The sequence below is a fragment of the Haliotis cracherodii genome, unplaced genomic scaffold (assembly GCF_022045235.1).
Source record: "Haliotis cracherodii isolate W230 unplaced genomic scaffold, xgHalCrac1.p SCAF_7, whole genome shotgun sequence".
Classification (NCBI taxonomy): domain Eukaryota; kingdom Metazoa; phylum Mollusca; class Gastropoda; order Lepetellida; family Haliotidae; genus Haliotis; species Haliotis cracherodii.
In genome coordinates this window covers 13,375,041-13,398,126 of record NW_027266330.1, presented here as the reverse complement: position 1 = coordinate 13,398,126, position 23,086 = coordinate 13,375,041, and the positions used below count along the sequence as shown (strand labels likewise).

Sequence of the window (23,086 nt, the reverse complement as noted above, 5' to 3'; positions counted from 1 at the left end):
ACTTTCATTTAATTTTTCATTTTAATAAACTAAGTTTAATTCATTTATCTCTTGTCTTCTCTTGTCACTATGTGTATCGTAGCGTATCGAGATACGTATCGAATCGTGATGTAAGTATCGAGATACATATCGTATCGTGACCTAGGTGTATCGTTACAGCCCTATCTGTTATCACAACTCACCTGTCCCGGATATCTCCCACTTGCCATAGTACATTATCTGTTATCACAACTCACCTGTCCCTGGATATCTCCCACTTGCCATAGTTCATTATTCACCAACTCACCTGCCCCTGGATATCTCCCAATTGCCATAGTACATTATCTGTTATCACAACTCACCTGTCCCTGGATATCTCCCACTTGCCATAGTTCATTATTCACCAACTCACCTGTCCCTGGATATCTCCCACTTACCATAGCTCATTATTCACCAACTCACCTGTCCCTGGATATTTCCCACTTACCATAGTTCATTATTCACCAACTCACCTGTCCCTGGATATCTCCCACTTACCTTAGTTCATTTTTCACCAACTCACCAATCCCTGGATATCTCCCAATTGCCATAGTTCATTATTTACCAACTCATCAGTCCCTGGATATCTCCCACTTCCCATAGTTCATTATTCACTAACTCACCTGTCCCTGGATATCTAACACTTGCCATAGTTCATTATTCACCAACTCACCTGTCCCAGGATATCTTCAACTTGACATAGTTCATTATTCATCAACTCACCTGTCCATGGATATCTAACACTTGCCATAGTACATTATCTGTTATCACCAACTCACCTGTCCCTGGATATCTCCCATTTACCATAGTTCATTATTCACCAACTCACCCATCCCTGGATATCTCCCACTTACCATAGTACATTATTCACCAACTCACCCATCCCTGGATATCTCCCAATTGCCATAGTTCATTATTCACCAACTCACCAGTCCCGGGATATCTCCCACTTCCCATAGTTCATTATTCACTAACTCACCTGTCCCTGGATATCTCCCACTTGCCATAGTTCATTATTCACCAACTCACCTGTCCCAGGATATCTTCAACTTGCCAAAGTTCATTATTCACCAACTCACCTGTCCCAGGATATGTCCCGCTTGCCATAGTTCATTATTCACCAACTCACCTGTCCCTGGATATCTAACACTTGCCATAGTTCATTATTCACCAACTCACCCGTCCCAGGATATCTCCCACTTGCACTAGTTCATTTTTCACCAACTCACCTGTCCCAGGATATCTCCCACTTGCCATAGTACATTTTTCACCAACTCACCTGTCCCTGGATATCTCCCACTTGCCATAGTACATTATCTGTTATCACCAACTCACCTGTCCCTGGATATCTCCCACTTACCATAGTTCATTTTTCACCAACTCACCTGTCCCAGGATATCTCCCACTTGCCATAGTTCATTATTCACCAACTCACCTGTCCCAGGATATCTCCCACTTCCCATAGTTCATTATTCACCAACTCACCCATCCCTGGATATCTCCCAATTGCCATAGTTCATTATTTACCAACTCACCAGTCCCTGGATATCTCCCACTTCCCATAGTTCATTATTCACTAACTCACCTGTCCCTGGATATCTCCCACTTGCCATAGTTCATTATTCACCAACTCACCTGTCCTAGGATATCTTCAACTTGCCATAGTTCATTATTCACCAACTCACCTGTCCATGGATATCTCCCACTTGCCATAGTACATTATCTGTTATCACCAACTCACCTGTCCCAGGATATCTTCAACTTGCCAAAGTTCATTATTCACCAACTCACCTGTCCCAGGATATGTCCCGCTTGCCATAGTTCATTATTCACCAACTCACCTGTCCCTGGATATCTCCCACTTGCCATAGGTCATTATTCACCAACTCACCCGTCCCAGGATATCTCCCACTTGCACTAGTTCATTTTTCACCAACTCACCTGTCCCAGGATATCTCCCACTTGCCATTGTACATTATCTGTTATCACCAACTCACCCGTCCCTGGATATCTCCCACTTACTATAGTTCATTATTCACCACCTCACCTGTCCCTGGATATCTCCCACTAGCCATAGTACATTATCTGTTATTACCAACTCACCCGTCCCTGGATATCTCCCACTTGCCATAGTTCATTATCTCTGTTATCATCAAATTCTGGGGGTGGGGGAACCTCAGGTTCAGGTATAATGGGCTGGTTGAATGGAGTTAGGGACTTGTCCTTCTTTCCCTACAAAATAAGTAAAACAAGAAAGAAGTGAGCAAAGCTCACATACCCCCGTTATCCCTGCTGGTCAACAACAAATAGTAAATAGTTTGTTAATTAATGAAATATTACATATTTCTAACTGATTTTAACTTCAATGTTTTAAAAACTAAGATTGAGTTCCAGTGACAATTGCCCCCTCCCCCCCCTTAATCTCCCATGTTACCAGTGTTCACTACAAGGAAGTAGATCACCATGAACACCTTTGAATAAAAATTTGATTGAGGAGTAATAAGAAGAATTATGAAAAGGACCAAAAATTGTTGATATAAAAACACATAAAAAATGGAACAATTTCATATAAGAAAATTCATAAATTAATCATTTCTATCTAGCCTTAACAGATATGGTAAAGAATTCATAAATTCAAACTATCACAAAGCACAGATACATATGATGATCTACATGTGTGGAAACAATTTTTGAAAATATATTAGCTACACAAAACCAGTCATCAAAATTTCTAAATTCCATCATGTTTCCAAGAAAACAGCAAAAGACAAAACTTTCAGAATGTTATAAAAGATAAAAAAAACAATCATAGCGGTTAATGTAGCAAGTTTGCTGAAGCTAGAATACATAATATTGTAAACATGGATCGTACAAAAACTCTACCCAAAATTTATGTTTCACCATGTTAACCATGATTCCAAATATAAAAAAATAAAAAAATTCAGAATCTTCAAACTAGCAAAAGGCACAAGTACTCATTGTTGTTAATGTGTGTAGAAAGTTTGGAGAAGCTAGGGTGCATAGTTAAAAAGATATAGGCCGTATAAAACACCCACCCTAAAAGTTTAAGTTTCTTAATGTTTCCATGGAAACGGCAAAACTTAAAAAGTTGGTGAAGCTAGGGTGCATGGTTAAAAATTTATGGGCCGTACAAAAGCTCGGACGGAAGGACGGATGGACGGAAGGACGGACGGACGAACGGAACACTATATACCCCTGATTTACTTCGTAAACGGGGGTATAATTACATAATCTAAAATTTTCTAAATCTAAAAACTTCATATTATTGTCCAAGTCATTAGTCTTCACTATGATACCGTACTTAATTCAAACAGTTTTAATCTTTATTAAACTGTTATCAGTTTCTGTTTTTCAGAAATCCAATCATGACTAAAGTTTTGTGGTCAAGCATATCTCAAGCAAGACAGACCCAATGGAGAGTTCTTAAGAACAGCTGGTAAATCGAAGCTATAGATAGCTCTGCAGAACAGCTGGTACATCAGAAATATTGATAGCTCTGCAGCTGGTACATCGGAAATATTGATAGCTGTGCAGAACAACTGGTACATTGGAAATATTGATAGCTCTGCAGAACAACTGGTTCATCCGAAATATTGATAGCTGTGCAGAACAGCTGGTACATCGGAAATATTGATAGCTCTGCAGAACAGCTGGTACATTGGAAATATTGATAGCTCTGCATAATAGCTGGTACATTGGAAATATTGATAGCTGTGCAGAACAACTGGTACATTGGAAATATTGATAGCTCTGCAGAACAGCCTGTACATCGGAAATATTGATAGCTCTGCAGAACAACTGGTCCATTGGAAATATTGATAGCTCTGCAGAAACAACTGGTACACTGGAAATACTGATAGCTCTGCAGAACAACTGGTTCATCCAAAATATTGATAGCTGTGCAGAACAGCTGGTACATCGGAAATATTGATAGCTGTGCATAATAGCTAGTACATTGGAAATATTGATAGCTGTGCAGAACAGCTGGTACATCGGAAATACTGATAGCTCTGCAGAACAACTGGTTCATCCGAAATATTGATAGCTCTGCAAAATAGCTGGTACATCAGAAATAATGATAGCTGTGCATAATAGCTGGTACATTGGAAATATTGATATCTGTGCAGAACAGCTGGTACATCGGAAATATTGATAGCTGTGCAGAACAGCTGGTACATAGGAAATATTGATAGCTCTGCAGAACAGCTGGTACATCGGAAATATTGATAGCTCTGCAGAACAGCTGGTACATCCAAAATATGGATATCTGTGCAGAACAGCTGGTACATCGGAAATATTGATAGCTCTGCAGAACAGCTGGTTCATCCAAAATATTGATAGCTCTGCAGAACAGCTGGTACATCGGAAATATTGATAGCTCTGCAGAACAGCTGGTACATCGGAAATATTGATAGCTCTGCAGAACAGCTGGTTCATCCAAAATATTGATAGCTCTGCAGAACAGCTGGTTCATCCAAAATATTGATAGCTCTGCAGAACAGCTGGTACAACATAAATATTTATAGCTCTGTAGAACAACTGGCACATCGGAAATATTGATAGCTCTGCAGAACAGCTGGTACATCGGAAATATTGATAGCTCTGCAGAACAGCCTGTACAACATAAATATTTATAGCTCTGTAGAACAGCTGGTACATTGGAAATATTGATAGCTGTGCAGAACAGCTGGTACATTGGAAATACTGATAGCTCTGCAGAACAGCTGGTACATCGGAAATATTGATAGCTCTGCAGAACAGCTGGTTCATCGGAAATATTGATAGCTCTGCAGAACAACTGGTACATCGGAAATATTGATAGCTCTGCAGAACAGCTGGTACATGAGAAATATTGATAGCTCTGCAGAACAGCTGGTACATCGGAAATATTGATAGCTCTGCAGAACAGCTGGTACATTGGAAATATTGATAGCTGTGCAGAACAGCTGGTACATTGGAAATATTGATAGCTCTGCAGAACAGCTGGTACATCGGAAATATTGATAGCTCTGCAGAACAGCTGGTTCATCGGAAATATTGATAGCTCTGCAGAACAACTGGTACATCGGAAATATTGATAGCTCTGCAGAACAGCTGGTACATGAGAAATATTGATAGCTCTGCAGAACAGCTGGTACATCGGAAATATTGATAGCTCTGCAGAACAGCTGGTTCATCCAAAATATTGATAGCTCTGCAGAACAGCTGGTACAAAATAAATATTTATAGCTTTGTAGAACAACTGGCACATCGGAAATATTGATAGCTCTGCAGAAAAGCCAGTACAACATAAATATTGATAGCTCTGCAGAACAGCTGGTACATCGAAAATATTGATAGCTCTGCAGAACAGCCTGTACATCGGAAATATTGATAGCTCTGCAGAACAGCTGGTTCATCCAAAATATTGATAGCTCTGCAGAACAGCTGGTACAACATAAATATTTATAGCTCTGTAGAACAACTGGCACATCGGAAATATTGATAGCTCTGTAGAACAGCTGGTACATCGGAAATATTGATAGCTCTGCAGAACAGCTGGTACATCGGAAATATTGATAGCTCTGCAGTAAAGCCAGTACAACATAAATATTGATAGCTCTGCAGAACAGCTGGTACAAAATAAATATTTATAGCTTTGTAGAACAACTGGCACATCGGAAATATTGATAGCTCTGCAGAAAAGCCTGTACAACATAAATATTGATAGCTCTGCAGAACAGCTGGTACATCGGAAATATTGATAGCTCTGTAGAACAGCTGGTACATCGGAAATATTGATAGCTCTGCAGAACAGCTGGTACATCGGAAATATTGATAGCTCTGCAGTAAAGCCAGTACAACATGAATATTGATAGCTCTGCAGAACAGCTGGTACATCGGAAATATTGATAGCTCTGCAGAACAGCTGGTACATCGGAAATATTGATAGCTCTGCAGAACAGCTGGTTCATTCAAAATATTGATAGCTCTGCAGAACAGCTGGTACAACATAAATATTGATAGCTCTGTAGAACAACTGGCACATCGGAAATATTGAAGGCTCTGTAGAACAGCCTGTACATCGGAAATATTGATAGCTCTGCAGAACAGCTGGTACATCGGAAATATTGATAGCTCTGCAGTAAAGCCAGTACAACATAAATATTGATAGCTCTGCAGAACAGCTGGTACATCGGAAATATTGATAGCTCTGCAGAACAGCCTGTACATCGGAAATATTGATAGCTCTGCAGAACAGCTGGTTCATCCAAAATATTGATAGCTCTGCAGAACAGCTGGTACAACATAAATATTGATAGCTCTGCAGAACAGCTGGTACATGAGAAATATTGATAGCTCTGCAGAACAGCTGGTACATCGGAAATATTGATAGCTCTGCAGAACAGCTGGTTCATCCAAAATATTGATAGCTCTGCAGAACAGCTGGTACAAAATAAATATTTATAGCTTTGTAGAACAACTGGCACATCGGAAATATTGATAGCTCTGCAGAAAAGCCTGTACAACATAAATATTGATAGCTCTGCAGAACAGCTGGTACATCGGAAATATTGATAGCTCTGTAGAACAGCTGGTACATCGGAAATATTGATAGCTCTGCAGAACAGCTGGTACATCGGAAATATTGATAGCTCTGCAGTAAAGCCAGTACAACATGAATATTGATAGCTCTGCAGAACAGCTGGTACATCGGAAATATTGATAGCTCTGCAGAACAGCTGGTACATCGGAAATATTGATAGCTCTGCAGAACAGCTGGTTCATTCATAATATTGATAGCTCTGCAGAACAGCTGGTACAACATAAATATTTATAGCTCTGTAGAACAACTGGCACATCGGAAATATTGAAGGCTCTGTAGAACAGTTGGTACATGGGAAATATTGATAGCTCTGCAGAACAGCTGGTACATCGGAAATATTGATAGCTCTGCAGTAAAGCCAGTACAACATAAATATTGATAGCTCTGCAGAACAGCTGGTACATCGGAAATATTGATAGCTCTGCAGAACAGCCTGTACATCGGAAATATTGATAGCTCTGCAGAACAGCTGGTTCATCCAAAATATTGATAGCTCTGCAGAACAGCTGGTACAACATAAATATTTAAAGCTCTGTAGAACAACTGGCACATCGGAAATATTGATAGCTCTGCAGAACAGCTGGTACATCGGAAATATTGATAGCTCTGCAGAAAATCCAGTACAACATAAATATTGATAGCTCTGCAGAACTGCTGGTACATCGGAAATATTGATAGCTCTGCAGAACAGCTGGTACATCGGAAATATTGATAGCTCTGCAGAACTGCTGGTACATCGGAAATATTGATAGCTCTGCAGAACAGCTGGTACATCGGAAATATTGATAGCTCTGCAGATCACTCTCTGCTTGATGTAAACCTGCTACTGATGTGAAATAGGCCACAAAGTTCTTCCTGCTCATACCTTTGGTTTGATGGATTTCCGGCGAACATTCTTCTTCCTCTTCAGTTCCTTGGCAACCTTCTTCTTGTCTTTCCCTGGCTCCTGGAAGTGAGAGAGAAAATTGTTTCAGCAAATATTAGTTGGACAACCCAAAATGTTTCAGTGAAATTTTGTTTTGTTTGTTTATTTGTTGTTTAACGCCGCACTCAGCAATAGTCCAGCTGTATGACAGCGGCATGTAAATAATCGAGCCTGGACCAGACAATCCAGTGATTTCCGTCATGATCAACAATCTATGCAATTGGGATACGATGACATGCATCAACCGCGTCAGCGTGCCTGACCACCCGATCCCATTAGTCGCCTCTTTCCCACAATAATATTAAACACAAAGTTATGATGCATTTTTCCCTTCCAGTTGTGTATTAACACAAAACTTCAAACAGTCCTACAAATTTTACATTTTCCCAACAACAGGCTGTCATCCATCACATGACATCACCACTGTGTGCAACATACCTTTGATGTTTTCTCTTCTTCGTCACCTGACGACTCACCACCAGATTCTAATTTTAGCAACTCAGTCGACGAATCATCCTGAAGAATAATCAAAACATGAGTTGCTAAATGTTGCCTGTTTGCAAATGTTGAGCATTTCATACATTCTGATTGGTACATCAGACATATTTTACCAGACTCAGCACCATCACAGCCCCTCATTGGCAGATTTCACCATCGCAACTCACCATTGGCAGATTTCACCATGACATCCTACCACTGTCAGACTGCACCACGACAACTCACCACTGTCAGACTGCACCATGACATCTCATCACTGTCAGACTGCACCATGACAACTCACCACTGTCAGATTTCACCATGACAACTCACCACTGTCAGACTGCACCATGACAACTCACCACTGTCAGATTTCACCATGACAACCCACCACTGTCAGATTTCGCCAGGACTACCCACCACTGTCAGACTGCACCATGACAACTCACCACTGTCAGACTGCACCATGACAACTCACCACTGTCAGCCTGCACCATGACAACTCACCACTGTCAGACTGCACCATGACAACTCACCACTGTCTGCTTTTGCCATGACAACTCACCACTGTCAGACTGCACCATGAAAACTCATCACTGTCAGACTGCACCATGACAACTCACCACTGTCAGACTGCACCATGACAACTCATCACTGTCAGACTGCACCATGACAACTCACCACTGTCAGACTGCACCATGACAACTCACCACTGTCAGACTGCACCATGACAACTCACCACTGTCAGATTTCACCATGACAACTCACCACTGTCAGATTTCACCATGACAACTCACCACTGTCAGACTGCACTTTTGCATTTCTTACAGCTGATACTGAAGTTAACAATTGCTATCTTAACTTGGCCAGTTACAATGCATCAATAATTCAGTTGGTACATCGGCAACAACTCACCGCTGCAAGACTCTTACGTCTCATCTCGGCCATCTCCTTGTAGGCCTGACTCAGCCTCAGCTCGGCATCTGACAGCGCCTTCCGGAAGTAGTCCAGCTTCTTCAACAGCTTGTTCTTCTCCTTATCATCGCCCTGGCCACTGATCTCCAAGGATGATGGCTTTAACAAAATAATAATAATTATTATTATTATTATTATTATTATTATTATTATTATTATTTTAAAAATAAATAAAAATAAAAAAATTAAAAATATATATATATAAAAAAAATAAAAAAATAAAAAAGAAGTCTACAAAAATGATCAGTTACAGAGTTACAATCTACCTAATGGTAAACGTGGCAGTCCACAAGGAATCATCACTAGTCCTTCCTGAATGTGACTGGTCCCGGATAAGTGGTCTTCTGTTAATTTCAAACCCTGCCTCGTATCATTCCTCAGAGGTTGTATATTCTTCTGGGACACTGTCCTCTACAGACTTCAAACACAAGGAAACAACTCACCTTGTGCAGTGACACCATTGATGCCTGATGGCACTTGCAGTTGCAGGCGTGAGAACTAAGGGCCATCTTCACTCCGTTAACACTGGAAGATAATTACCAATAATAATAATTAATAACTTATGACAGATCATAATAACTTTTCATATTCTATCAGAAGGTGAGGTGAAGTGAAATTGGGTTTAATGTCTCGTACAAGATTATTGCACTTATATAGCGATGTGCATGCACGTGTGTGTGTGTGTGTGTGTGTGTGTGTGTGTGTGTGTGTGTGTGTGTGTGGCTGCTTGTACTAGTCCGGACTGATGCAGATTTATAGTGCTAGCCCACTGAGATACCATGTCGCAGTTTAACATGAATACCTAACTCAGACACAGTATACTGACTCCGAGCCGACCAGTCCTTGTTTTAGCCCCTAAATGCCGAGCGCCAGACAGGGTAACAACAAGTACCATCTTTTAACGTCTTTAGGTATGACGCGTCCGGGTATCGAACCCCGGACCTTCCGACGCTCTACCACTAGACCACGGAGGCGGCATATTCTATCAGAAAGTATGGATAGCAATTGTTACAACTACAATCACTTATACTTTGTCTCACCATCTGACCATTTTATAAACACATGAAAACATTTCTTTCGTTTGGTTGGATTTTCTAATTCAATGTCTGGACGCTCATCTATTCAGCTAGTATACAGTGTGTTCAGAGTAGTCTCCCCTGATTCCCAGGTGTATTTGGTAGCCAAGTGGTGAAAGATTTTTCTCGTAAAAGCCGTAGGTTCGAATCCCACATGGGTACAATATGTGAAGCCCATTCCTCGTGTCTCCCATCATAATATTGCTGGAATATTGCCAACAGCAGCGTAAAAACCTCACTCACTCACACACTGACCTTGAATCCCCAGGAAAAGTGTTTCAGTATAATGAAAAGTGTTTGGCTCAGTTGAAGGAAGTTTCTTCTGAAAAGAAGCCTGATTGGCTGAATGCAGTTTCTACTGATAAGGGATTGGCTTGCTTGAGTGATGTTTCTACAGGAAAAAACCCAACTCGCTCACTAAATCCACTGGAATGTTCACAAAAAAACATTCTTGGGTCTCAGGGACCTCCGCATCATCACAAAGTCTGACTCACGTTTAGTTTTCATTTCCATTTAAAAAAAAAAAATCTTTAAATATTCCGGATTTCGAAGACACAACCCTAACAGTGAAATGCTACAATACTTAAAAACAATGTGATTCAATATAGCGTGCAGTTACTTCCCTTTTCACGCGCACTGCTTTACTGCGCATCTTGTATGTAATGTTTTATGGCTGCAATAGGAGTTTGTGTGCTTGTTTTGCTGTTTGCAAATTTGGTCAAGGGAAAATTTGAAATTTACGATAAATCATCATTAGACATGATGATTTACAAATTCAATGGTATTTGTGTACTGTATGCGGGACAATGTTTCATACACAGAGGTTAAGATTACATGTGTATTTGTCTCACAAAATAACCTGGAAATAGCAATCAGCTGTTTACACATTTTCTTCCCGATCTATGGGTGATTTAGTTAAAAAATACTTCATGTCATGACCAATACCATATTTGACAAGAAATTTCATAGGAATTGATAGAAGGACCGAAAACTTCCTCCTCATGACTAATATTCGTTTCAAGGCGAGTTTTTTTGTGAGTTGATGTGATTTGCGGATCAGATTATACATGATTTTAATTAATGTAGCGTATATCGCCATCTATAAAGCGACCCTACGTACAAGACAACCCCCCTGTACAAGCCTTCAAAATCAATGCTAATTTATATACCCCGTCTATAAAGCGAATCAGAATGAAGCACGTCACCAGCGCTTACACAATCCCTATATTTGCAATAAAAACGTGTTTGTCTTCCATTGTATCACTTCAGGGAAATGAATAGACAATAATTAAACTTGGTCAATACAAATTTGAAATTTAAGATAAAACATCACCAGACATGATGATTTACCGATTAAATTGTATTTCCTGTTCTGATTGGCATTGTTTTAAATGCCAAAATTAAGACTACCGTGTGTATTTTCTCGAAAACTAAGCTAGGAGTAGCAATCGGCTGTACACACGTTTCTCTGAATGTAAATTACAAATTACCCAGTAATATAACTTTAACGAATTTTGATTCAATGAGCAGAAGAATTTTATATTAAACTATTATTTTATCAGGAATAATTTATTCCAATATCATGTTATTTTAGTTGCAGCTTTACTATATATTCTTAAAATAAATTAATAATAATAAGCGCATCACTCTGGTTAGCTGATCGCCATTGCTGGATATTTTTTCATATGGAACAATTTGACCAAACACCGTAGATGCTTAGCACTCACAATGGCAAAAACTTTATGTTGACATATAATAGTAAAAACTACAACAAATATGACTTTCAGTGAGTCAATGTATAGCATTTATGATACATATATCCATTCTCTATCCACTAAAGTTTGTTTCAAGGCATCAAAAGTGGTAATATGACCGTGGTTGCTGTAAATAACGATGAGTTGGTTGTGCGATCTTACGATCACTTCCCATACGCTTTGGCCAAAATGAATGGAAACAATATTGAATGAAATTTTGAATAAAATGAATAAAATAGATTACAAACATAAGTCCAGATATATAATAAACTCTTTTTATAACCAGACAGTGTTATTACATGATTAGTTTGCATACTTCAGTACAGATTTTTTGACATGGTATTTCCGGTGTTACGTGCTCACAGTAACGTCTTTGTGTTGGGGGAACAAACATCAAATCTCTTCAACTCTGTGTATAAGATGACCCCCCTTGAAAGCCCCCTAATTGTAGGTACGAAAAACACGCCTTATATACAGCGATATATGGATTTGGATTCTTACTAGTTTGTACATCAACAACAACAACAACAACAAGAAAGCCGCCCACACAAACGACACAACAACAACAACAACAACAAGAAAGCTGCCCACACAAACAACACAACAACAACAAGAAAGCTGCCCACACAAACAACACAACAACAACAAGAAAGCTGCCCACACAAACAACACAACAACAACAAGAAAGCTGCCCACACAAACAACACAACAACAAGAAAGCTGCCCACACAAACAACACAACAACAACAACAAGAAAGCCGCCCACACAATATTTTCAAAAGCCATTGCCTGAGAATCAATTCAATTAATGTTTATAGCCTTATCTGCAGAGAACTGTGCTGAAGAGATGGCAAGACTACACAGGAACAACTGTATATGCTTCCGGCACACAGCTACTACACTGCCCCATATCAAAGGAGTAACACAAAACGATTAGCTTATGTCTGAACTGAACACATATACAGAATCTCACCCGTGTGTCTTTTGATATCAAATATATCAACACGAGTTGATAAAAGTGGGAAAACTCCGAGGCTTGCCGAGGATTTTTTCCACTTTTATCAACGAGTGTTGATATATTTGATATCAAAAGACACTCGGGTGAGATTTTATTTATCATCCAACATCATTCTTCCAACTTTTTCAGTTTGAAGGGAGTAATAAGCGGTGTCTTAAGTGTAAAAAGTACTGCTAACAGCTTCAGTAGCAGAGCCATTAGTGATGTCATTTGATTGTGACGTCATGGTAACCAATGATGTCACAATGGTCTGCAAAGCATTGTGATGCAATTTCATTGCAGCGATATCTACAGTGTAGATATCGCTTGATCTCACCCAAGCGATATCTCCTGTGAGAGCCAGTTTTGGATGATAAATTTGACTAAATCAACATTAATTATCTTGTACTTTCGTCACTGATCACTGGCTAACTATCAAGCAGGAGAGGGAGGGGATAGGCCCTGTGATCTTTTGGAAAAAATATATTTTGATCCAGAAAACACTTGATATTTATATTTTAAACATGGGTTTTACAAAAATAGGGATAAAACTAAAATGATGGTTGTCTTGGACTATATGTATGGGTCAACGTTTCTAAGAAAACAAACGTATATCTAAAATACAGAACAAGGCATTGGACAACGGTCATTTTTAACCCTTTCTAAACCAACACCTTGCCCCGACAGTTGTCCTGATCCCTAACCTGAAGCTTGACAGCTGCTGGGAGATGGCGATACCCTCATCACTGCGGCTCTCTGTCACCCTCTCCCGGAGATCATTGTTCACCAATTCAAGGTCCGATAGAATTGATTCCTGACAACAACAGAAACAACATCAACAACTGTCTACCAACAAGCAACATCAACAACAACCGGCTGGCATCATCATCAACAACTGTCTGGCAACAAGCAACATCATCAACAACCATCTGCCAACAAGCAGCATCATCAACAACCATCTGGCAACATCATCAAAACTGTCTGGCAACAAGCAACATAATCAACAACCATCTGGCATGCAACAAGCAACATCCTCAACAACCATCTGGCAACAAGCAACATCATCAACACCCTTTTGGCAACATCATCAACAACCAGCTGGCAAAAAGCAACATCATCAACTAGGGCTGCAACAGTTCACCAATACTTCGATTCGGTTCGAAGCTCGATTATTTCCATTCGATTCACTTATTTTCAATTCGCTTCATAAGTCTAATAATATACAATAGTCTTGCGTTGACATCAAGTCCATGCTTTCTTTTCAAATGGTTTTGAAAGATTAGTCGTGTTTCCGGCCTTGTACGTAATGTCCATGTAACAAACTTTACAAGTTGCAGCATCTTTCAACTGTTGCCTAAACCCGAAATGAGCCCAAACCTTAGATTATAGATGACTTGGAGCTGGTGACAGCACGTCGTCTGCCATGCTTTCAAAGGGAGATCACTCTATTCTATTTTCGTTTTCAAGTGACAGTCGTCAAAAGTTTCAAACAAATGCATTTTTGGACATTTTCACTTCGTCGATATGAACGCAAGTCTTTTAATTTTTTTCGTCAACGAGGTAGGTTACTTTTGTTAATTCTAAATTCATTACAAAAATTGGAATGAACCGAATCGAAATCTAGACATTGTAGATCGAAGATTGCATCGAGACGACAAGTACCGGTTCTTGGTGCACCAAGCCGAACCGTTCCAGCCTTATCATCAACATCTGTCTGGCAACAAGCAACATCATCAACAACTGTCTGGCAACAAGCAACATCATCAACAACTGTCTGGCAACAAGCAACATCATCAACAACCAGCTGGCAACAAGCAACATCATCAACAACTGTCAGAATTTGATCGGAAAGATTTATGGACCGACCATTTGATATTTGTGGGGAGGGGGGAGTCTGGGTTTCTATGGAAATTAGATATGTTTTCAGAAAAAGCTGCAAAACCAGATACTTTTTTAATTAAAACTATGAATATTTTTTTTCAGAAAAACACCTTGCAACAATGTAATGTTTGTGGCAGACAATTTATTTTATTTTCAGCAGTCTGAAGCATAATTATTTTTTCCAAAAATTTTCGAGAACAATTTATTTTTTTCAATAAAATCCCATGCCCCCCCACCCCTTCAACCAGAATATCAAACGGTCATACACGTATTGCCATAATTATGTGTAATGTCTTCATGGATTCCTGACATACCTTCCTCTTCATGTCTGCCTCCAGCTTCTCAACTTTCTCATTCAGCTTGATCAGCTCCTGGGAACAAACAGTCATATCAGAACCACTCACGACACAAAACACTTGAAACATTGTGTAACATTGATGGCCTCCCTGTATAACATTGATGATCTGCCTGTATAATAAAACCTCACCCTAGAGAAGCCTGGATGGTCTCCCTGTATCATAACACCTCATTCTAGAGAACACCCCTGTATTATATATAACACCTCTCCCAAGAGAATGCCTCAATGGTTTGCCTGTATTATATATAACACCTCTCCCAAGAGAATGCCTCGATGGTCTCTCTGTTATATATAACACCTCTCCCTACAGAATGCCTGGATGTTCCCCATGTATTATAACACCTCACCTTAGAGAATGCCTTGATGTGAGGGTTTACAATCTTTAGTAATCCCTCGGAGACATGGTTTCTCCTACACTTATAACAACCCACCCGCTTGTCTCCCTGTATTGTAACACCTCATTCTAGAGAACACCTAGATGATCTCCCTGTATTACATATAACACCCCTGTATTATATATAACACCTCTTCTAAGAGAATGCCTCGATGGTCTCCCTGTATTATATATAACACCTCGACCCAAGAGAATGCCTCGATGGTCTCCCTGTATTATATCTAACACCTCTCCCAAGAGAATGCCTCGATGGTCTCCCTGTATTATATCTAACACCTCTCCCAAGAGAATGCCTCGATGGTCTCCCTGTATTATATCTAACACCTCTCCCAAGAGAATGCCTCGATGGTCTCCCTGTATTATATCTAACACCTCTCCCAAGAGAATGCCTCGATGGTCTCCCTGTATTATATCTAACACCTCTCCCAAGAGGATGCCTCGATGGTCTCCCTGTATTATATATAACACCTCGACCCAAGAGGATGCCTCGATGGTCTCCCTGTATTATATCTAACACCTCTCCCAAGAGAATGCCTCGATGGTCTCCCTGTATTATATATAACACCTCTCCAAAGAGAATGCCTCGATGGTCTCCCTGTATTATATATAACACCTCTCCCAAGAGAATGCCTCGATGGTCTCTCTGTTATATATAACACCTCTCCCTAGAGAATGCCTGGATGTTCTCCATGTATTATAACACCTCACCCTAGAGAATGCCTTGATGGTCTCCATGTATTATATATAACACCTCTCCCTCGAGAATGCCTGGATGTTCCCCATGTATTATAACACCTCACCCTAGAGAATGCCTCGATGGTCTCCATGTATTATATATAACACCTCTCCCTAGAGAATGCCTGGATGGTCTCTCTGTTATATATAACACCTCTCCCTAGAGAATGCCTGGATGGTCTCCCTGTATTATAACACCTCACCCTAGAGAATGCCTGGATGTTCTCCCTGTATTATAACACCTCACCCTAGAGAATGCCTCGATGGTCTCCATGTATTATAACACCTCACCCTAGAGAATGCCTGGACGTTCTCCCTGTATTATAACACCTCACCCTAGAGAATGCCTCGATGGTCTCCCTGTATTATAACACCTCACCCTAGAGAATGCCTCGATGGTCTCCCTGTATTATAACACCTCACCCTAGGGAATGCCTGGATGGTCTCCCTGTATTATAACACCTCACCCTAGAGAATGCCTCAATGGTCTCCATGTATTATAACACCTCACCCTAGAGAATGCCTCGATGGTCTCCATGTATTATAACACTCACCCTAGAGAATGCCTCGATGGTCTCCCTGTATTATAACACCTCACCCTAGAGAATGCCTCGATGGTCTCCCTGTATTATAACACCTCTCCCTAGAGAATGCCTCGATGGTCTCCCTGTATTATAACACCTCACCCTAGAGAATGCCTCGATGGTCTCCCTGTATTATAACACCTCACCCTAGAGAATGCCTCGATGGTCTCCCTGTTATATATAACTACTCACCCTAGAGAATGCCTGGATGGTCTCCATGTATTATAACACCTCACCCTAGAGAATGCCTCAATGGTCTCCATGTATTATAACACCTCACCCTAGAGAATGCCTCGATGGTCTCCATGTATTATAACACTCTCCCTAGAGAATGCCTCGATGGTCTCCCTGTATTATAACACCTCACCCTAGAGAATGCCTCGATGGTCTCCCTGTATTATAACACCTCACCCTAGAGAATGCCTCGATGGTCTCCCTGTATTATAACACCTCACCCTAGAGAATGCCTGGATGGTCTCCCTGTTATATATAACTACTCACCCTAGAGAATGCCTGGATGGTCTCCATGTATTATAACACCTCACCCTAAGGAATGCCTGGATGTTCTCCCTGTATTATAACACCTCACCCTAGAGAATGCCTGGATGGTTTCCCTGTATTATAACACCTCTCCCTAGAGAATGCCTGGATGTTCTCCATGTATTATAACACCTCACCCTAGAGAACGCCTCGATGGTCTCCCTGTTGTCACGGATCTGTTTCCTCAAGAAGGCGGGGTCACTGTCCATACGCTTCAGGTTGTTGGCATCCGTGGCTTCTCCCAGCTGACAACAGACAGATCAGAGCAGGCCCTCTCACACATGCAGTGCCGAAGAACATGTTGTATGACTTTCACTTTTATTTAACTTATTAACTATTGTTTAAGTCACATTGTATTTTTTTACAACAGAAATTAACATATATCCTTTTCCTCTCGATAACTATACATGAAATTATTAGAAAATGTATGAAGAAGTTTGAAAGGCCCATGTTAGAAATTTCCCCTCACCCGTCTAAAGATAAAGGACACAGTGACAGTCAACTCACCAGTCTCAAGATGGAGAACACGGTGACAGTCAACTCACCCATCTCAAGATAAAGGACACCGTGACAGTCAACTTACCTGTCTCAAGATGAAGGACATGGTCACAGTCAACTCACCTGTCTCAAGATAAAGGACACAGTGACAGTCAACTTACCTGTCTCAAGATGAAGGACATGGTCACAGTCAACTCACCCATCTCAAGATGGAGAACACGGTGACAGTCAACTCACCCATCTCAAGATAAAGGACACAGTGACAGTCAACTCACCTATCTCAAGATATAGGACACCGTGACAGTCAACTCACCTGTCTCAAGATGAAGGACACGGTGACAGTCAACTCACCTGTCTCAAGATGAAGAACACGGTGACAGTCAACTCACCTGTCTCAAGATAAAGGACACAGTGACAGTCAAATCACCCATCTCAAGATGAAGGACACAGTGACAGTCAACTCACCTGTCTCAAGATAAAGGACACAGTGACAGTCAACTTACCTGTTTCAAGATGAAGAACACAGTGACAGTCAACTCACCTGTCTCAAGATAAAGGACACAGTGACAGTCAACTTACCTGTCTCAAGATGAAGAACACGGTGACAGTCAACTCACCTGTCCCAAGATAAAGGACACAGTGACAATCAACTCACCTGTCTCAAGATGAAGGACACGGTGACAGTCAACTCACCTGTCTCAAGATGGAGAACACAGTGACAGTCAACTCACCTGTCTCAAGATAAAGGACACAGTGACAGTCAACTCACCTATCTCAAGATGAAGGACACAGTGACAGTCAACTCACCTGTCCCAAGATAAAGGACACAGTGACAATCAACTCACCTGTCCCAAGATAAAGGACACAGTGACAATCAACTCACCTGTCCCAAGATAAAGGACACAGTGACAGTCAACTTACCTGTCTCAAGATGAAGAACACGGTGACAGTCAACTCACCTGTCCCAAGATAAAGGACACAGTGACAATCAACTCACCTGTCTCAAGATGAAGGACACGGTGACAGTCAACTCACCTGTCTCAAGATGGAGAACACAGTGACAGTCAACTCACCTGTCTCAAGATAAAGGACACAGTGACAGTCAACTCACCTATCTCAAGATGAAGGACACAGTGACAGTCAACTCACCTGTCCCAAGATAAAGGACACAGTGACAATCAACTCACCTGTCCCAAGATAAAGGACACAGTGACAATCAACTCACCTGTCCCAAGATAAAGGACACAGTGACAATCAACTCACCTGTCCCAAGATAAAGGACACCGTGACAGTCAACTCACCTGTCTCAAGATAAAGGACACAGTGACAATCAACTCACCTGTCTCACGATAAAGGACACCGTGACAGTCAACTCACCTGTCTCAAGATGAAGGACACAGTGACAGTCAACTTACCTGTCTCAAGATGAAGAACACGGTGACAGTCAACTCACCTGTCCCAAGATAAAGGACACAGTGACAATCAACTCACCTGTCCCAAGATAAAGGACACAGTGACAATCAACTCACCTGTCCCAAGATAAAGGACACCATGACAGTCAACTCACCTGTCTCAAGATAAAGGACACAGTGACAATCAACTCACCTGTCTCAAGATAAAGGACACCGTGACAGTCAACTCACCTGTCTCAAGATGAAGAACACAGTGACAGTCAACTCACCTGTCTCAAGATAAAGGACACAGTGACAGTCAACTTACCTGTCTCAAGATGAAGAACACGGTGACAGTCAACTCACCTGTCCCAAGATAAAGGACACAGTGACAATCAACTCACCTGTCTCAAGATAAAGGACACCGTGACAGTCAACTCACCCATCTCAAGATGAAGGACACAGTGACAATCAACTCACCCATCTCAAGATGGACAGTCAACTCACCTGTCCCAAGATGAAGGACACAGTGACAGTCAACTCACCTGTCTCAAGATGAAGGACACAGTGACAGTCAACTCACCTGTCTCAAGATGAAGGACACAGTGACAGTCAACTCACCTGTCTCAAGATAAAGGACACAGTGACAGTCAACTTACCTGTCTCAAGATGAAGGACATGGTCACAGTCAACTCACCTGTCTCAAGATAAAGTACACCGTGACAGTCAACTCACCTATCTCAAGATGAAGGACACAGTGACAGTCAACTCACCTGTCTCAAGATGAAGGACATGGTCACAGTCAACTCACCTGTCCCAAGATGAAGGACACAGTGACAATCAACTCACCTGTCCCAAGATGAAGGACATGGTCACAGTCAACTCACCTGTCCCAAGATAAAGGACACGGTGACAGTCAACTCACCTGTCCCAAGATGAAGGACACGCTGACAGTGATCTCCTTCCCTGTTTCCTCCTCCTCTTGTTTGGGCAGCTGGATATTCTTCAGGTCAATCTGGTTGTGTAGCAACTGCAACATCAAATCATATGGCATCTACATATCAGTCTCTTATCAAGAGAGAGAGAGAGAGAGTATTGACTTCACATCAATAAATAGTATGTGAAGAATTGCTATATATATAAGGCATTTATGCAAAACACTTTTTGAAACACTTGTCATGGACCATATAAAAAAATATAGCTGAATCATTTTGGTGACTTTAGCAAAAGAAATAATTTGGGGTTACAAATGCAACCCCATTTGTATTCGTCAAGCACTTTTATATCTTAAGAGCTTCCTACAGTGCATCCTCTTTTACTATAAGCTGTTTTCACACTTTTCCTGCATGAGTGAGTGAGCTTGGTTTTACCACGTGGGAGGAAAGCCTGAAGTGATGCATGTCTCAGACATTTCCCACCTTGAAACCAAAACAGTAAATATGATCAGGGCAAATCTGATCTGGGATAATAAAAGGAGCTAACTACATCATTCTCTTGCCTTAGTAGCATTGTCCAAGTTGGTTTCCAGTTTCTTGATCTTGAAACGGAGTCTGGCAACCTCATGAGTGAGGTCGGAGTTGTCATCAGCATACCGAGACATCATCTGAAAACATAAAACAGACTATCAACATCCCCCAATAATTCTGTAACTGTTGTCTGACAATCTGAGATACAAGAAAAACAGTTTGGCATTTACAACTAAAAAGAATTTTACCATTAATTCCATCACTGCTGTCTGAAAATCTGGAATATAAGTCAACAGTTTTGACAGTACAACAAAACAGAATATTAACATCACCCAACTAGAATGTGTTTTACTCAAAAACATACATCTCTCTGCTCCATTTTATTTATGCATTATTTCAAGTTGTGACTGTAAATGTGTTTGCGAAATGCGAAAAACAATAATAGCAACTTATAGCCTGGAGAGATATACATAACATCATAACATCATAATATAATAATATTATAATGTAGACATTTTGTAACTGGTAATCTGAGGTACAAGTAAACAGTTTTGACAGTACAACAAAACAGAATGCTAATATCAACCAAAAGTGATATCTGATAATCTGAACTGGTCATGTCAAGTAAAGAATTTTGACTTGTACAACTCTGTTCGTACTCTCATACTTACATTCTTCCGTTCTTTCACTTCCTTTCTCAACCTGGAGACAAAGAAAGAACAGCTCTCACTGTATTGCTGACTCAAATACCACATAGTTCCATCTCCTCCATGGCATAGGGGGGCGGTGGGGTTGTCTTGTAGTTACAGTGTTTGATTGTCATGTCAAAGACCTGAGTTCTATTCCACACATGGGTACAAAGTGTGAAGCCCATTCCTGGTGTCAACTGCCGTGATATATATTGCTAAATTCCCGCTCACTCACTCACTCCCCCAACCAACCCACTCACTCACTCAGCCACAATCCCACCCACAAAGCTTGGTTGTAATCTGACTGTAATAGTATGTCAGTCTTCGGTATGCCTCAGAGTTGATAAATCTAGGGCACTCTGGCCATGGCAAGTAAACAGGCAATTGGATTAAAGTGGCTTTGGTGAGGGGTTGAAATGGTTCTGTTAACAGTACTGAAAGAACCATTGATGATTTCAATTCGAGAAGATTCTTTGAATTCCCACGTCTTCCATAAGAAATGGAAACCAATAGACTACTTATAGAAGGCTAATCACTTATAGACAATCTATCAAGATGTAGAAGAGCGTGTGAGGCAGATCTATATTGTTGCAGAGATTTTTATCTTGTCGTAGATGGAGTTAAGAGTCTGCTACCCTGGGGATATTTCTGTCTCCCAGGTTATGTCATTTTCTCCACAGGATGAACTTATTCCATCGATTGTCATAAAGGACAGAGTACATGATCTCCATGACTTAGCCTTGGCTGCGGAGACGGATTTAGAGAAAACAGTGTCTTGCATTTCCTGAGATATTTCCAAGCAGTCATATGATTTGTATTGTTCACATGTTGTTTAACGCCGCACTCGGCAATATTCCAGCTATATGACGGTGGTCTGTAAATAATTGAGTCCAGACAATTGGACCAGACAATCCAGTGATGGATATCATGAGCATCGATCCCCACAATTGGGATCAATGACATGCTTCAACCAAGTCAGCGAGCCTGACCACCCAATCCTGTTAGTCGCCTCTTTTGACAAGCATAGTCGCCTATACGGCAAGCATGGATTGCTGGAGACCTATTCTACCCTGGATCTTCATGGGTAGTGGTCACATGAAACATAGGTAGATTGCTGTGAAATATGTCTGACTTGGGCACATGAAACATAGGTAGATTGCTCTGAAATATGTCTGACCTGGGCACATGAAACATAGGTAGATTGCTGTGAAATATGTCTGACTTGGGTTTGACATAGGAGTTCTCGTCCTCGACAAGGATGAATCGGTTCTTCAATGAATAGTGGTGGGAACAGTTCGGGAAACCATACTCAGCCTGGCCACAAGGGAGCTGTCAAGATGACGATGCAATCTGTCATCTGTATCTTCCGGATCACCTTGTCTAGTAGCATCCTTGGTGGGAACACAAAGACAGGTCCAATCCTATCCACTTGAAGAGCCATTGTGTCCAGTGTTTAGATAAGTCACAAAGAGAACCAGATGAGGGGTGTCCCAAAGTGATGTTATCCAGTTAAACTAGAGACAGGGAGATTGTGTGGGATGGGATGATACTGTGTCTAACAATGTCAAGGCTCCCATAACATAGGCTTACGATGATCTTAGAGCTAAGATAGCTTTGTGCAAGTGGGCCCTGGAGAGGGTGTAATCTCAATCTCCCTCTGTATGTCATGTTTTGAAGGGATGTTTGGTTCCCAAATAGAGGTGAGGTGAGGTGAGGTGAGG

General features: G+C 41.0%; 1 protein-coding gene across 1 annotated transcript in view; it reads right to left on the bottom strand.

The window, feature by feature from the left end:
• The window catches only part of LOC139448670 (rho-associated protein kinase 2-like), a 49,421-nt gene that overhangs the window by 5,075 nt on the left and 21,260 nt on the right, over window positions 1-23,086 (bottom strand). Inside the window, exons 12-23 of the mRNA XM_071230224.1 lie at window positions 21,348-21,378; window positions 20,709-20,813; window positions 20,136-20,240; window positions 17,459-17,566; window positions 15,025-15,081; window positions 14,517-14,633; window positions 13,534-13,643; window positions 9,446-9,527; window positions 8,943-9,101; window positions 7,989-8,066; window positions 7,491-7,571; window positions 2,122-2,250 (exon numbers count right to left, since the gene is read on the bottom strand). Of these exons, the coding sequence (XP_071086325.1) occupies window positions 2,122-2,250; window positions 7,491-7,571; window positions 7,989-8,066; window positions 8,943-9,101; window positions 9,446-9,527; window positions 13,534-13,643; window positions 14,517-14,633; window positions 15,025-15,081; window positions 17,459-17,566; window positions 20,136-20,240; window positions 20,709-20,813; window positions 21,348-21,378 (1,162 nt within the window). The remainder of the gene's footprint in view (window positions 1-2,121; window positions 2,251-7,490; window positions 7,572-7,988; window positions 8,067-8,942; window positions 9,102-9,445; window positions 9,528-13,533; window positions 13,644-14,516; window positions 14,634-15,024; window positions 15,082-17,458; window positions 17,567-20,135; window positions 20,241-20,708; window positions 20,814-21,347; window positions 21,379-23,086) is intronic.